General features: G+C 40.0%; 1 protein-coding gene across 2 annotated transcripts in view; it reads left to right on the top strand.

Moving 5' to 3' along the window:
- Nucleotides 1–16,837, top strand: part of Myo1d (myosin ID) — a 311,508-nt gene that overhangs the window by 183,201 nt on the left and 111,470 nt on the right. For both annotated transcript variants that reach the window (XM_026388876.2, XM_026388875.2), the window contains exon 20: nucleotides 6,522–6,635. In XM_026388876.2, the coding sequence (XP_026244661.2) occupies nucleotides 6,522–6,635 (114 nt within the window). The remainder of the gene's footprint in view (nucleotides 1–6,521; nucleotides 6,636–16,837) is intronic.

Below are 16,837 nucleotides of genomic sequence, written 5' to 3'. Positions count from 1 at the left end.
TTAGATTGTAAGCTTGGCAAACTTTGAACTGTTGATTGCAGTTCACAGGCTCTAGGGAAACACTGTTGTAGGAATATTAGACACATTCTTCTGAGTGGACAATTTGGCAGTACCCGTCGACATGTAAAATGTCCATACTTCTTACTCCAAAAGCTCCATAAACCAGGATCTTTCTCTACAAATATATTTGCACAGGTATCCAAAGGAGATAGATATTTGAGTTTTTACATTCTAACACAAAAAAATGGAGAGATGAAACTACATCAATAAATGATTGAATTAATAAATTATAAGCATACACAATAGAATACAATGTAGCTATTTATATAAATGGAAATTGGATATATGTGGAAGGGAAAGGGCATCAAAAAATGTGAAACTATAGTTTTCAAGATGGTGGACATCAATCAAGGAAAGATGGTGACCCCGGAAATAGAAGAGAAAGTGAGGTAAGCTATAGTTAGCCAGTTATAGACTGAGGGGCTCTCCAGTCTGGCCAGAGCAGGGGAGCCATGTTAGAGCCCAGAGATTCCCTAACTGAAAACACAGAGCTGAGAGCTGAGAAAGACCACAACCACTAGATTTGCAAAGCAGCATACTGGAGAAGAGAGAGCTGCAGGGAGAGAACATTCCAAAGTCCACTTTTCATATCCCGCTGAGTACTGATCAGACATGTAGACAAGGAAACTACTCAAGGCTGGAAAACCTCAGATGCGGGGGCATCAGTAGAATACGCACAAGGGAATAATTAACCCTGAGTAAACACTGCTCCTGTCCTACTGAACAAATCTTAAAAGCACAACTGGAAAGACTCAAACTGTTTCTAAGTAACTTAACAGCATCCAAAAGCAGAACTCAAAAATGTTCATAGAAATATATGTACACACACACACACACACACACATATTCTTTTTTTTTTCCTACTGGTGTTTAAACCCAGGAGTGCCTAACTGCTAAGCCACAGCCCCAGCTCTTTTTATTGTTTGAAACAGGGTCTCACTGCATTGCTTAGGGCCTCACTAAGTTACTGAGGCTAGCCTCAAACTTGCAAGCTGGACATGGTGGAACACACCTCTTATCTCAGTGATTTGGGAGGCTGGGGCAGGAAGATGGCAAGTTGGAGGCCAATCTGAGCAACTTAGTGAGACTCTGTCTCAAAAAAAAAAAAAAAAGAAAAACAAAGTATAGCAATAAAACTACCCAAAATTAGAGAAATAACTCATCAAAATTAGAGAAACAACACATCAGGAAGCTCTTAGGCAATTTCATGTGACCCTATATAAGTACATTTTCAGTCCCTGAGGGAGAAAGGGGGAATTTTTTTAATTTAAAAAATAATTGCTGACATTTTTCTGAATTTGATGTAAAACATAAATGCATATAACCAAGAGGCTGAACATATCCCAAAGCACAAGAAACTAAATTAGATCAAAGCACCCTGAGATCAGATTGCTCAATACCAGTAATAAAGAGGAAAAGGCACAGAGCAACAGAGATAAAGGTACACTCAGTATCTGATCAGAACTAACGCAAGTGGAAAGACAGTGGAGCAAAATCTACACAGTACTGTGGCCATGGACCAAACCTAATAACCTAGAATTCTATACCCAGCAAATGTATCTTCCAAAAATCAAAGTGAAATAAAACCTTTTTTTAGACAAATCTGCAGATGTGCACTGCAGGGAATGTCAGGCAGAAGGAAAGAGAAATGGAAATAAACTGTTGTAAGATTTTTATATCACACCCGAATTGATATATCAGTAAATTGTTGTATATTATAAATGTATTCCACAAATTCTAGAACCACTAAAATAGCAAAACAAAGCTATAACTAATGAGTCAAAAAAGGTGATGAAATAAAACAATCATTTTCTAAAATCTCAATATAAAATAAGTCGGAAAATGTAGGAAAGGGAATAAAGGAGACAAAGAATAAATAGGAAAAATACAGAACAAATTGAAAAGTGGTGGATTTAAACCTAACCATATGGACAATCACATTAAGTGCCAGTGGTCAAAACACCACAATTAAAAGGAAAAATTGTGCCCTCTGGGCCCATGGAGATGTTCACTAAATGGGAAACTCTCCAAACCCAACAGCTTAGCTTTCATGAAGCCTCCTCATTACATAGGCATGATTGATTAAATCATTGCCTAATGGTAATTAACTTTGTCCCCAACCCCAGCCCCTCTTCTCTCTCTGAAGGTGCTTAGGGAGGCTATTAAAAGTTTCAACCCTGTAATCATGCCTTGGTCTTTTTGGCAACCAGTCCCCATCCTGAAACTAGGAGCCCCCAGTCACTAGTCATTTCATTAGCAGACAAAAAACACTCATCACTCTAGAGATTCTAAAGGTCTTAGAAGCTCTTGTCAGAAACCTAGGGCAAAGACTAAATATTATGCCAAAATACAATTCTAGGACTGGGGATGTGGCTCAAGCAGTAGCACGCTTGCCTGGCATGCGTGCGGCCCAGGTTCGATCCTCAGCACCACATACAAACAAAGATGTTGTGTCCACCGAAAACTAAAAAATAAATATTAAAAAATTCTCTCTCTCTCTCTCTCTCTCTCTCTCTCTCTCTCTCTCTCTCTCTCTTTAAAAAAATACAATTCTATATTTTATGTGGTACTGAGACAACTAAATATATATATATATATTTAGTTTTGCAAGGGTTTTGCAAGCTCTGTATCAGAACCCAGACAAAAACTTAATGCAAAATGACATATAAGAGGAAAGGAGGGGTAAGACAAGATAATACAAATGGAAGAAATGATTTACAGTAGAAGGGGTAGAGAGAGAAAAGGGGAGGGGAGGGGAGGGGAGGGGGGATAGTAGAGAATAGGACAGACAGCAGAATACATCAGACACTAGAAAGGCAATATGTCAATCAATGGAAGGGTAACTGATGTGATACAGCAATCTGTACACAGGGTAAAATTGGGAGTTCATAACCCACTTGAATCAAACTGTGAAATATGATGTATTAAGAACTATGTAATGTTTTGAACGACCAACAATAAAAAAAAAGAACTTCATGAAAAAAAAAAAACTTAATGCAGACCAAGAATCCTTGATTCAAAAATTCAAAATCTGAAATAATATGGAATCTCAAATGTTTTGAGTGCCAGCATTACATTAAAAAATGTTTCATAGTTTGGAATTCTGTATTAAGGATGTTCAACCAGTAAAGTCTATGCAAATATTCCAAAATCTGAAGAACTCCCCAGATCTGAAACACTTCTGGTCCCAAGCATTTTGGATATGGGATATTCAAACTATATATTTCTTATTGCCACAAGCTTGTATAGGTTTTTTAATAAATCATAGAGCACCCAGTTTTAAAGTTAGACTAAAATGTCATCAAGAAGAGATTACTGGTAATATCTCAGAGTGGTTACCACAGCCGAGTCCAGATTTGAACATAGAAATCGAGAAACTCTTTTTATGAAGTGTACCTAGAGTTAATGAGACAATCAAGAAAAGACTTTTGCCAACAAGATTTACACACCCACATGAAAAATATAAGACATGATGCCAGTTTGTGAATGTTAACCAAGGAGTGTACCATTTTAGTGAGTCCTTATAGCCAGTATCTAGCATACATCTCTTCTAGTATCAAGATCTCCAGGCAGTCAAAATAATAATCAGAACAATTGATCAAAGAGAGTTGGACAGTTTTGAAAATTAGGTCTTTCACCCCAGAAAAGCCTAATGTGTCTCCTTCCAGCAAGGACAGCTTAATGTCTGACAATTTTATCCTGGGTTCTGCTGGATAAAAACTGAAAATGAAAATGTTTTGTCATGATCTTGAATTGCTAAGTTCAATACAAAATACTCTTTCTTCACAGTGTAGCTTAGATAAGGTCCTCTTTAGAGCTCTTCAATCCCAAAGATACACCAAGGCAAGCTCAATATGACTTCAGCAGAGCCCTCTTCTTTATGCTTTCTTTTTGAAACAGCCACTTTCCATTAACTGGAGTTATAAAACCTCCTTTAAGGTGAGAGACTTTGGCAAATAGCTCCTCTCACCCATACTCTCTGGGTATGTGTCCTCTCTGGTCTGACTCTCCAGGGAAGCATTCTCTGGGGCCCCTGTGGTACTAAGTAAACCTATAAACAGATCACTTCAAGTGTTTAGGTAAAAGCAGGATGTTAGAGATGTTTTTTCCTTGGGTCGATGATTTTAGCTTTGGATAGAAGAAACAATATGAGATCTTTTAGTACCGAGTCTTTGGACCTCTTTTTCTATTACTTTATGATTTAAGTGGTATAAAAACAGTGTTCCTGTGCCATACTTGTCCTAAGTTTGGAATTCACATATGTATGTGGAGTAATTCTCTTTGCTGTTTTGGTACAGCTAAGTTGTGAGACTTAAAGCTTTTACATTGTTATACAATGCCCTTCACTAGAATCATGTTGTAAGGATGATTTAAGTTGCTGAAATGGAAGATAAATGTGTCCTTTTTAGAAATTATATTTTCTGCATATAAAAAATACAATCTTGGGGCTGGAGTTGTAGCTCAGCAGTAGAACACTTGCCTTGTATGTGTGAGGCACTGCGTTCCAATTCCCAGCACCACATATAAATAAGCAAATAAAATAAAGGCCCATCAACAACTTTAAAAATATTTTTTAAAATTATATATATATATATATATATATATATATATATATATATATATATAATCTTTCTTAACAGAACTTTGATACAGTTGCTGCCTGTGAGGTTCTGTTAATGCTTTTCAGATTAATTCTTGGACATATCATGGAAAAGGAAACATGGCCTTTTTGGTTTGACCCTGGAATGACCTTGCGAAATTATGCAGCAAGGTTTTTTAAATCATATTCTTTTGCATCACATTTACATATTTCTCAATATGTTTCCACAAAAGATGAGGAGCATACCTTTTGCTTATCGTTCAGATTCTATTTTAGATATTCTCTATTCTATATATTCCACTGCAGATGAGGATCAGTGTTCTCCAACGTGGGTAAATGCAATTTGGAAACACTGGATTAAACTGCTATTTAAATGCAGAATTCTCAGAGCACTTAATATGTGCCTAGGTAATGAATTATCCTTGTGGTGGCCTTGGTTGTGATTAAGAAAACCTTGCTGAACAATTGTTTCTCAAACCAAGTGGGCCATGGAACCCTTCCTTTTGGAGAGTCCCACACAAGGCCTGTACGTGGTGCCAAGCAGTCTGGCAGTGCTCAACCTCACCTCATTGCAAGGCTTCCAAAAAGCGCCCATCCTCTGTTATGGCAAAAATGGAGGCTGTTTGAGGCTGTTTACCAAGAGCCATAACAATTTACCACCTAGACTCTATTTTACTCTTAATTACTGACAACATTTTTTTTTTTTTTGTCAAATTGACTGGAAAATATGCTCTGGTTATAAAGGGAGTGTTTACAGAATCAGCTGATTTCTAAAACTATAAGGCAAAAGAAAAGATTGCATATACCTCAAACTCAGATTTGAATTCCTGTTCACTCTGTCCTACTCCCATCAGTAAACCCTGCGGGTCCCATCCTCCATCCTAATTCAGTCAATGGAGTTCTCACTGTAGTGCGCTGTGTTTTCAAGTCAATCTCCAACTTCCTTGTTGGCATCTTGGAAGTAAGGATTTAGGAGGAGGGCAGGGGATGCTACACCACAGCTCCGCCTCCTGGTCAGCTAGGGGAGGGCTGTTTGTTTTTGCCTGATTTTGTTTTGTTTGCTTTTCCTTCTAGTCACTGAGAAACTTGGCATTTCAGTGTTATTAGGTGGCATTTTTAGTGCTAGGTGCCTCATTTAAAATACAACTGCTTAGTCTAAGTTTGAAACAAGTTAAAATGTCCTGTGGTTATTTTCGTCTCTTAGGAAAAGATTTGCCTGCAGATGGGGGCATTCATTCGCTGACCCTCTATCTAATAACCTAGCACCCTACAGAAGAACACACATACATATATACTCACACATTTATATTTTCTCCCAATCTCATTATCTAGTTTTATTTTCTTTATATTATCATATGAATTTATTTTCACTTATTAGTCTCTTATTCATCTTACCCCCTTATACTGGTCTCCACTTCATATTATAACCAAGGGCTTCATGTCATTGCTTTATATAAATTGGGCTGTCTTCTAATTATTGGACTATATTTGCTTTTTGTTTATTCTACATAGAAGTCCCTTATCAGTTAAATGATTTGCAAAAATTTTCTCCACTTCCGTGGGTTTGTTTTTTCATCTTGTTGATGGTATCTGGGTTTATATATTTTTAGTCTTTGAATTCTGTGTTTCTCTTGTCTTCCCTGTTACACTGTAAATCTTCAGTTGCTAAATTCCATGCATCTAGAAACTGCCACTCTTTTGCGTTCCCTGTTGCATCCCGTGGAGTGGCCACACAGGATACCCATCTGTTAAAGGGTTTGTCTTCACGGTTAGTCACCTCGCCCCCCTTGACGTTTCCACACAGATAGCTTGATTTGATTCTTGGTGACATACTGTGCTGTATTGGTTTGTTTTCCTACAGGTGAATCGATTTAGTAAGGTGGAAGACCGAGCCATTTTTGTCACTGACCGTCACCTGTATAAAATGGATCCCACTAAACAGTACAAGGTGATGAAGACCATCCCTCTGTACAATGTAAGTACTCTGTGCCCTCTCCACGCCGGTGCTCATGGGCCACCTGTAGGCCCACAGACTGCCCCCTCTGCTCTCTGGAGCCCCAGGGAGCTGTTGCCTTTGTGTTCCTGACATTTTACTCCAATCTTGCATTTTATACAAATGCTCAATTTTCCATAGGCATGATCCAAAGTTCCCAGTGGATTAACAAAGGCATTTTATAAAAAGTGTAAGGACTATGGATCTGCGGGATCTTTATTACTAATTCTACTTACTGCTTGATTGTGCTGGTGCATAATATGTTTTCTTATTTTTAAAAGGCTTGTTTTTTTATGGAAATGGAATCAAATAGAAAAACAGCAGGGAATTACTTTGTGAAAATATTACTGCTCTTTAAAATATAAAACATAAGCAGCTTCTGAAAGTTCTCACCAATATAGTTTATATGCCCCTGTTTGCCGATTGTGAGATCTCTGGTCCAAACCCACTATTGTTCACTGTATCCTGAGGGTTTTCAAATTCTGAAATCATTTTTTATCTGAACATGGAATTTTTGCCTTGAATCTCAGTATGAGATTGTTGGGTTCATTGTTTTCATAACTATTCTGGTTCTTCAGAAAGATCCTACAGGACTCCTGGATCTGTTCATGTGTCAGGTGATTTCTCTGTCTTCTAGTTTAACAGAGGAAGTCGGTTTGTCCAGGCTAAGATCTATAAAGAGTGTATGGAGATCATTTTAAATTCCTTTGATCTCTGCAAAAGGGAACAGGAAACATTACTGTTCTGTAGTTTTATTTTGGTATACCAGGGGTCCTTTGGTCATAAGAAACAAAGAAGTCAAACTATTCCTGGCTTTGCTGAATGACAGAAGGCCCTGGTGGGGGTCTAGGACATGCCCTTGTTGTATCACCCTCCCCCCAACCCTTCCACATGCACCCTGCTCCTTGTTAATAGGCGGCCAGGGGGTTGCAGCCAAGAAGAAGATGACTTGGTGAGGTGCTTGACTGTGTGTAGTCTTCTTGGCAAAGACTGTGTTCTTACAGCCCAACCCTGGGTAAGCCCAATAACCTGCAGTCTCAGGGCAGGAGATGGAGGAGGGCAAGGGAAACAACCCATATTGTGTCAAAGTCTCATGAAGTGTGAAGTCAAAGAAAAATAAATTGTGGTATGAGTTTTATTTATTTTCCCTGCATTTCTGTTAGGGAGAAATCCATCAGGCACATGATATAAATTCAATGAATTGTTGAACAACATTTTGAACTAAAATTATTTTCCAAAATTATCTTCCTTTTTCACCTTGACTGGTTTGTACTAATAGTCACTGTTTCCTGTCACCACCACTAACATCATCATCACTATCTCTAATTACACTAATAACATAAAATATCATTAAAATAATACTTAACTACTCTAGTAAATGTGGTGTTGGTGGGATAGGGCACTTTGATGCAAGTGCTCTCAGAGCTCTGTCACCCTCCTTCATATTCCTGTGCCATTTTTGTGCATGCAGCCTGATTTCCAGCAGCCCAATGTCTTTGTAGAAGGCTGCCCTCGGCCAGCACCCAAGCTGCCCTCCCACAGAAAGGCTGGGTGCCCAGCCACACAGTGAGTCAGGGCAGGAGTGTGGTGCTCCCGCTCCATACTCACTGGCCAAGATAATTCCCCAGAGCTGCCCTGCAGCAGCCCAAAGCCCATGTCCTCGGCTCCCTGAGCCACCTCCCTTTCCCTTGTCACTGTCCTTGCACTTCCCACATCAGCCTCTCAAACTCATCGGCTGGCTCCTTAGGGTCTGCTTCTGGAAGGAACTAATGTCAGAAGAGTGGCAAGCTCCAAGGAGGGAGTGATTTGGATGGGAGAGGGGACTTCCAACTGTAACTGTATTTTTTTAAGCTGAAGCAAATATGGCAAAACATTAAGTCTGAATGATAGGGACATGGATGTTTATTATATTGTTCTTTAGACTTTTCTACACAATTGAAATAGTTTCAAATTAAAAACAAAGTTTAAGATAAAGAACCTTTTAAGGCCAGGCACAGTGGCACACAGCTGAAATCCCAGCAGCTCAAGAAGCTGAGGCAAGAGGATCACAAGTTCAAAGCCAGCCTCAGCAGCTTAGCGAGGCCCTAAGCAACTCAGTAAAACCCTGTCTCTAAATAAAGCACACAAAAGGGCTGGGGATGTGGCAGTGGTTGAATGACCTTGAGTTCAATTCCTGGTACAAAAAGGAAAATAATAATAATAATGATAATGATAATAATAATGGTGCTGGAGAGGCTGGGAGGGGAGGAGGAAAGCAATTTCAAGTTTGCAAGCTGAGTTTCATGATGGGTAAAACTGACAAGTATTCCTTCCATACATAATTGGAATTCTGATACTATAGAGTAGAAAGGAATTCACTTAGGATTAAAATGTAAGAGCAGATCACTTACAATTTGAGGCAGAAATTATTAATCTAGAGGGAGAAAGGGGGCAGATTATTCAAGAATATCCAGTTAAATGGTGAGGAAGAGAATCACCAAAGGAAACAATAAAAAGCAGGATTCCTGTGGTCCTCCATTTTCTCATCTCTCTTTTAATGTGCTAATCAGCTCTAAATTCCCCTCAGATCCATAAGGTCATGAATGATGGGACGGACGCCATGTTTAGAATCTCCTGGAAACCCAGGAAGTGCGGCCATTCAGGTTTCAAGGCAGCTCTGTAGGACCATGTTATCCTGTAGCCTCTCAGTTGCTCTTTCTGTCTCTGTGTCTTTGTCTTTCCATTAGCCATCACCTCTTTCTTGCCAGACAGCACAGGTCAGCCCTGGGCTCAGGTTGGAATCAGCCGCTCCAGCCATTCACTGTTCATCCTGCAGTAGCACATCATACACCGAGTCTCAGATGAAGCCTCACCATAGCAACTGGTTCTGCATGATCCAAATCTGTACTTTTGTTCCTTGTCAAACACTTGTAAATCTATGCATAGCCTTTCCTGATTTTTTCTAGTGTATGACATGGATAATTCCTATAATTCATTTTAGGCCTAACTGATCATCTTCCTCTACTAGTTTTGTCATCCCAAGACCTGAGCCACATTTGAATCTTGGTCACAGATCATGCTGCATATTGGGGTGGGTTGTTTGGTTTCCCCAGGGGAAAGGAATACTGGGAGCAAAGTGCTTCAAATAGGCAGATTCATCAGGCATTCTTAGCTTCCTGGACTCTTGCCAGCCACTTCCATTCCAGTTGTCAGGATCCCAGTCTTTGTCAAACAGGGACCTAAAATTGTGCCAAGAATTCCCAGCATGGGTGGTTCCCTCTACTTTCTTTACTGCCTCCAGCCAGGCAACATAGGACTAATACCCATTGCTTTCCTAAAGCGCCATAAAAATACCTAGCGAGTTCCACTATTCTTGTATCTCCTTACTCATTGAGCTTCTGTAATCAGCAGCAACTAAGTGCCCCAGCTGCTCAACTTTAATGGACATATCAGCTGTCCCCCACAGGTCACCAGAGATAGTTTGTCACTGCTTCATCCCTGCTGAGGAGAGCTGCCTTTGCCCCACCCTGAGATGTGGAACCAACTGCAGCCCCTCTGGCACTTGTGTCCTGCAGCCTCTGGTGCCTGATCTTGAGTTGTAATGAACAGAGATTTATAGGACTTCCTAAAGGAAGGTGGGTGGGAGGGAGTGGTTTTTTGCTGTTGTTGTTTGTTTTGTTTTATTAGTTGAATTATTCTTTTTTATTCTGTTTTTAGAATACTGTTTTAGATATTGATGGACCTTTATTTTATTCATTTATTTATATGTGGTGCTGAGAATCAAACCCAGTATCTCACACATGCTAGGCAAGTGCTCTACCACCGAGCCACAACCCCAGCCCCCTATTCTTTTTTCATTCTAATTTGTTATATATGACAGCAGAATGCATTGCAACTCGTAGTACACATCTAGAGCACAATTTTTCATATCTCTGATTATACACAAAGTACAGTCACACCATTTGTATCTTTACACATGTACTTAAGGGTAATGATGTCCATCTCATTCTACCATCTTTTCTATCCCCAGCCCCCCTCCCTTCCCCTCCCACCCCTTTGCCCTATCTAGAGTTCATCTAATCCTCCCATGCTTAACATATATATGAAAAATGTTCAACACCTCTAGCAATTAGAGAAATGCAAATCAAAACTACTCTAAGATTTCATCTCACTCCAGTCAGAATGGCAGTTATTAAAAACACAAACAACAATAAGTACTGGCGAGGATGTGGGGAAAAGGGCACAACCCTACATTGCTGGGTGGGACTGCAAATTGGTGCAGCCAATATGGAAAGCAATATGGAGATTCCTTGGAAAACTGGGAATGGAGCCACCATTTGACCCAGCTATCCCACTCCTCGGTCTATACCCAAAGAACTTAAAAACAGCATACTACAGGGACATAGCCACATCAATATTTATAGCAGCACAATTCACAATAGCTAAACTATGGAACCAATCTAGCCCTTCAATAGATTAATGGATAAAAAATGTGGCATATATACATAAGGGAATTATTCAACATTAAAAGAGAATAAAATCCTGGCATTTGCAGGTAAATGGATGGAGTTAGGTAATATGCTAAGTGAAGTTAGTCAATCCCGAAAAAACAAATGCTGAATGTTTTCTCTGATATAAGGAGGCTGATCCATAATGGGGCCCCAACTTCCTTAATAAGACTCCTATAGCACAACAATTAAAATAAGAATCAATAAATGGGATGGATTTCAAACTAAAAAGCTTCTTCTCAGCAAAAGAAACAATCAGTGAGGTAAATAGAGAGCCTACATTTTGGGAGCAAATTTTTACCACATGCACATCAGATAGAGCACTAATCTCTAGTATATATAATGAACTCAAAAATCTAAAGAACAAAAAACAAATAACCCAATCAATAAATGAGCCAAAGAACTGAACAGACACTTCTTAGAGGAAGGGAGTGCTTTTAAATTACACCTGCTAGAGAATTACCTTCTTTCCTTTGGGACTTTAGGCAGCTTTACACCATTGTCTAATCACACTTTCAATAACTACACCGTTCAGTTCACATGATTACTGTGTGCTTATTATGTGCCATCCACATAGGTATGAGTGAGATAGAGGTGACAAAACAGTCACAATTGCTGCCCTCATGGAGTTGACATTCTAACGGGGAAAAGCCATAGATTTCTATGATGTGTGTGTGTGTGTGTGTGTATTTCTATGTATGTACATATATGTACACACACACACACACACACAGAGTCCAAAGAAGGTGATAAGGTGAAAAGTCAAATTAGGAAAGAAGATGGAGAATCTGTACAGTGTTATAATCTTATGTAGGGGGATTGGGCCTCCCTGAGAAGTGGACATTTAGGCAGAGACAAAGGAGCTTAGCAATGAACTATTTACTTGGTGGGAAAGCACTTCAGGCAGAAGGAGCAGGAAAGACAGGCTTGAGCAGGGAGAGAAGAGCCCACCAGGGCTGGAAAGGATCAGGAGCTGGATCTGGTGGTGGTGCAGGCTGTCTCCCAGGGTCTGTGCACTGCAGTATCTTGTTACTCCTCAAAAAAAGGGAGAAGGAGGAAAGGGAAAAGGAGGAGGAAGAAGAACGCTATTGATGGTGGAACAACAAAGAGGCAAGCAAAGCAGATGAGGCAAAGGGTGGAGCCCTGAGGAGGTCTGGACATACAGCCCAGGGAACATGATGGTAGAGTTGGCTTCTCAGCTCTCCCAAAGAAAGCTGCCCACACATCCTCGGGCAGGGAGGCAGCCTTGGCTGTTCCTAGGGCCAGCAGCCATAACTACAGCGGGGACTTGTGCATGTCAGGCAAGCACTCTGCCACCCAGCTATATCCCTAACCCTTTTTTGTTTTATTTCTGTCATATAATCTAGCAGTTGCGCCCCTAGATATTTACCCAACTGATATGAAAATTTGTGTCCATATAAGTTTTAATAGGTATTTTTATATTACCTAATAGTATGTCTCAGTACATAGTAGGTCTCAGTCTTTTAACTGTAAGAACCATCTCTCCATCCTCTATTGGCTTGTGCTTAGGAGAGAAAAGACTGATCTTTATGTAAACCTAAGCAAATATAATTAAAAAGATAAATTTGACACCTCCCCCCTCCTATTAGCAAGAATTATCCGATCAATTTATCATTTAATGATGGTTCCAGTCGCTTTCCATAAGCAAGATAAAAATAGGAAATCATGGCAGGCTTTCAAGAATATCTTCAGTAAATATTGTCCTCACAAATGCCATGGTCAAATAAAAGTAAACAGCAATCTGAGAATGAAATATTCAAGTTACAGGTGACTCCTTTAGCAGCTGAGTGACTTACTGTGTACAAATACTGCATACCCAGGTTAGGGTTTCAGCCAGCTGGGATCTGTGTTATTGTCAAATTAGTATCTTCCCCTTTGAGTCACTCTCTACACTGTATTTATAAATTGCAATATCAAATTAAAGCATTAGTTCCGATACATTTGTTACCAAAGGTTAAAATTTTCCCAGGGGGCAGTGGGTCAGAATTTGAATGTTTGTAAAGCTGGGAGACACGGTTACTGGGGCTTGGTCTGGAGAACAAAGGCGACAAGTTACCAGCATAATTAGCCCTGGGACTGTACTTGGATCACAACCTTTCTGACTCTGGGAATCATCCTAGAGATCACCGTAAGTTGGCAGAGAAGATTGCTGCCTGCCGCTGAGGAAGTCGCTTGAGCAGGTGCATTTGCGCCCCTGGGGTTCGTGTGGACATGGGCGCACCCAAATCAGTGCTCGCTGAGCGCATGCCAAGATTTGAGTTTAATTTGCATAAACATAAAATCTGCCCTCTGCTTTTGAGGGAGACTGTGTGAACGGCCTCAGCTGGGATTCTTACCCTTCCTTTGTCACCAGTGTGTGGGTTTTGCCTGATGGGCTGGTGTGAGGGACGTTCGACTCTGCCCATTAATGCAGTTTTGATATAGTCCCTTTTTATCATTGTGAGCTTGATGGCTAAGGAAGCCGCCAGTTAATTACACACATCCTCCTTCAGTTCTGTGGAAAACACAAAGCAAGCAAGGGGGAGAGGAGAGACAATTATCTGAACCCATGTGCCGTTTCGTAGGGGCGAAGGGATCGTAATTATGCCAGGCTTCCAGCTTTATTATTCCACTTGACATGACTGGCCAGAAAGATGCGCCGAGTGAAGATGGATTGTCCTTGTAATGTGTACCCGGGTGAGCCCTGCTGAAATCCATCCGCGCCTCCCCGCGACCATTTCTAGAGCACCCTCCCCTCCTGGCAGCATCCCAGGGGAAGGCGTTTCCATGGCAACCTCAACCGAGGCAGTCAGCTGACGTCTGGCACCGCCTGAGCTGGCGCGCTGCGCTCCCCTTCTCCCCTCCCGGCCCTCCCTCAAGCCTTTAAACGGTATTTATTAGTCCTCTTTAATAGAAAGCGTACAATCCCTTACTGTCGGGCCCTGAGTAGCACTCAGGTTTTATTTATTTATTTAGGTAATAAATTTTACCTTCCTAATTAATTCTTGGCAGGTCCTGGGAGCTGTATTATTTTGAACATCTTGTGCAAATGTTTATATTTTCTGCCAGTGATAACAAAGAACGTTGCTTAGCAAAATTAGATATTGAGTTGGGTGCGGTGATACTCACCTGTAACTACCGCTACTCTGGAAGCTAAGATAAGAGGATCACATGTTCAAGGCCAGTCTGGGCAACTAAGCAATACTCGAATTTTTTCTACTTTTAATAGAGACGGGGGATGTAGCTTGGTAGTAAAGAAAGCACCTATGAATGAAATAGGAAAACCCTGTTCTTGTGGGGGAAGTAGGGGGAATGATGCCTATATTTCAAAGAAATTTGGAAAAATACAGATGTTAAGGTTTCAGTTTAATTTTTCAAGATTTTTTTTTTTTTTACTCTGATGGCTTTGGCAATGAAACAATCTTTGTACTTTCCTTATCCTTTTTTAGCATTCACTGATTTTATCCTTGGATTTTGAATGAGCCATGTTGTTTTAAACACTTAAAAATGTGACATCTAAGTCATGTTCTCTCCTATATTTTCTTTTTTTTTTTTGTTGGTCGTTCAAAACATTACATAGTTCTTAATACATCATATTTCACTGTTTGATTCAAGTGGGTTATGAAATCCCAATTTTACCCCGTATACAGATTGCTGTATCACATCAGTTACCCTTCCATTGATTGACAAATTGCCTTTCTAGTGTCTGATGTATTCGGCTGTCTGTCCTATTCTCTACTATCCCCCCTCCCCTCCCCTCCCCTCCCCTTTTCTCTCTCTACCCCTTCTACTGTAAATCATTTCTTCCATTTGTATTATCTTGTCTTACCCCTCCTTTCCTCTTATATGTCATTTTGTATAACCCTGAGGATCGGCTTCCATTTCCATGTGATTTCCCTTCTCACTTCCTTTCCCTCCCACCTCTCATCCCTGTTAATGTAAATCTTCTTCTCAAGCTCTTCGTCCCTACCCTGTCCTTGTTTACTCCCCTTATATCAAAGGAGTCATTTGGTATTTGTTTTTTAAAGATTGACTAGCTTCACTTAGCATAATCTGCTCTAATGCCATCCATTTCCCTCCAAATTCTATGATTTTGTCATTTTTTAATGCAGAGTAATACTCCATTGTGTATAAATGCCACATTTTTTTATCCATTCATCTATTGAAGGGCATCTAGGCTGATTCCACAATCTTGCTATGGTGAATTGTGCTGCTATGAACATCGATGTAGCAGTGTCCCTGTAGCATGCTCTTATTAGGTCTTTAGGGAATAGACCGAGAAGGGGAATAGCTGGGTCAAATGGTGGTTCCATTCCCAGCTTTCCAAGAAATCTCCATACTGCTTTCCAAATTGGCTGCACCAATTTGCAGTCCCACCAGCAATGAACAAGAGTGCCCTTTTCCCCGCATCCTCTCCAGCACTTATTGTTGTTTGACTTCCTAATGGCTGCCAATCTTACTGGAGTGAGATGGTATCTTAGGGTAGTTTTGATTTGCATTTCTCTGACTGCTAGCGATGGTGAGCATTTTTTCATGTACTTATTGATTGATTGTATGTCCTCCTCTGAGAAGTGTCTGTTCAGGTCCTTGGCCCATTTATTGATTGGGTTATTTGTTATCTTATTGTCTAATTTTTTTAGTTCTTTGTATATTCTGGTTATTAGGGCTCTATCTGAAGTGTGTGGAGTAAAGATTTGTTCCCAGGATGTAGGCTCCCTGTTTATCTCTCTTATTGTTTCTTTTGCTGAGAAAAAACTTTTTAGTTTGAGTAAGTCCCATTTGTTGATTCTAGTTGTTAACTCTTGCGCTATGGGTGTCCTATTGAGGAATTTGGAGCCTGATCCCACAGTATGTAGATCATAACCAACTTTTTTTTCTATCAGATGCCGTGTCTCTGATTTAATATCAAGCTCCTTGATCCATTTTGAGTTAACTTTTGTGCATGGCGAGAGATAGGGATTCAGATTCATTTTGATGCAAATGGATTTCCAGTTTTCCCAGCACCATTTGTTGAAGATGCTATCCTTCCTCCATTGCATGCTTTTAGCCCCTTTATCAAATATAAGATAGTTGTAGTTTTGTGGATTGGTTACTGTGTCCTCTATTCTGTACCATTGGTCCACCCGCCTGTTTTGGTACCAGTACCATGCTGTTTTTGTTACTATTGCTCTGTAGTATAGTTTGAAGTCTGGTATCGCTATACCGCCTGATTCACACTTCCTGCTTAGTATTGTTTTTGCTATTCTGGGTCTTTTATTATTCCATATGAATTTCATGATTCTTTTATCTATTTCTACAAGAAATGCTGTTGGGATTTTGATTGGCATTGCATTGAACTTATAGAGAACTTTTGGTAATATCGCCATTTTGATGATGTTAGTTCTGCCTATCCATGAGCAGGGTATATTTTTCCATCTTCTAAGGTCTTCTTCTATGTCTTTCTTTAGGGTTCTGTAATTTTCATTGTATAAAATCTTTCACCTCTTTTGTTAGGTTGATTCCCAAGTATTTTATTTTTGGGGGGGATATTGTGAATGGAGTAGTTGTCCTCATTTCCGTTTCAGAGGATTTGTCGCTGATATACAGGAATGCCTTTGATTTATGCGTGTTGATCTTATATCCTGCCACTTTGCTGAATTCATTTATTAGCTCTAATAGCTTCTTTGTAGACCCTTTTGGGTCTGCTAGGTATAGAAT

Source organism: Urocitellus parryii, chromosome 7 (genome assembly GCF_045843805.1).
Source record: "Urocitellus parryii isolate mUroPar1 chromosome 7, mUroPar1.hap1, whole genome shotgun sequence".
Classification (NCBI taxonomy): domain Eukaryota; kingdom Metazoa; phylum Chordata; class Mammalia; order Rodentia; family Sciuridae; genus Urocitellus; species Urocitellus parryii.
This window is presented reverse-complemented; position numbering and strand designations above follow the sequence as displayed.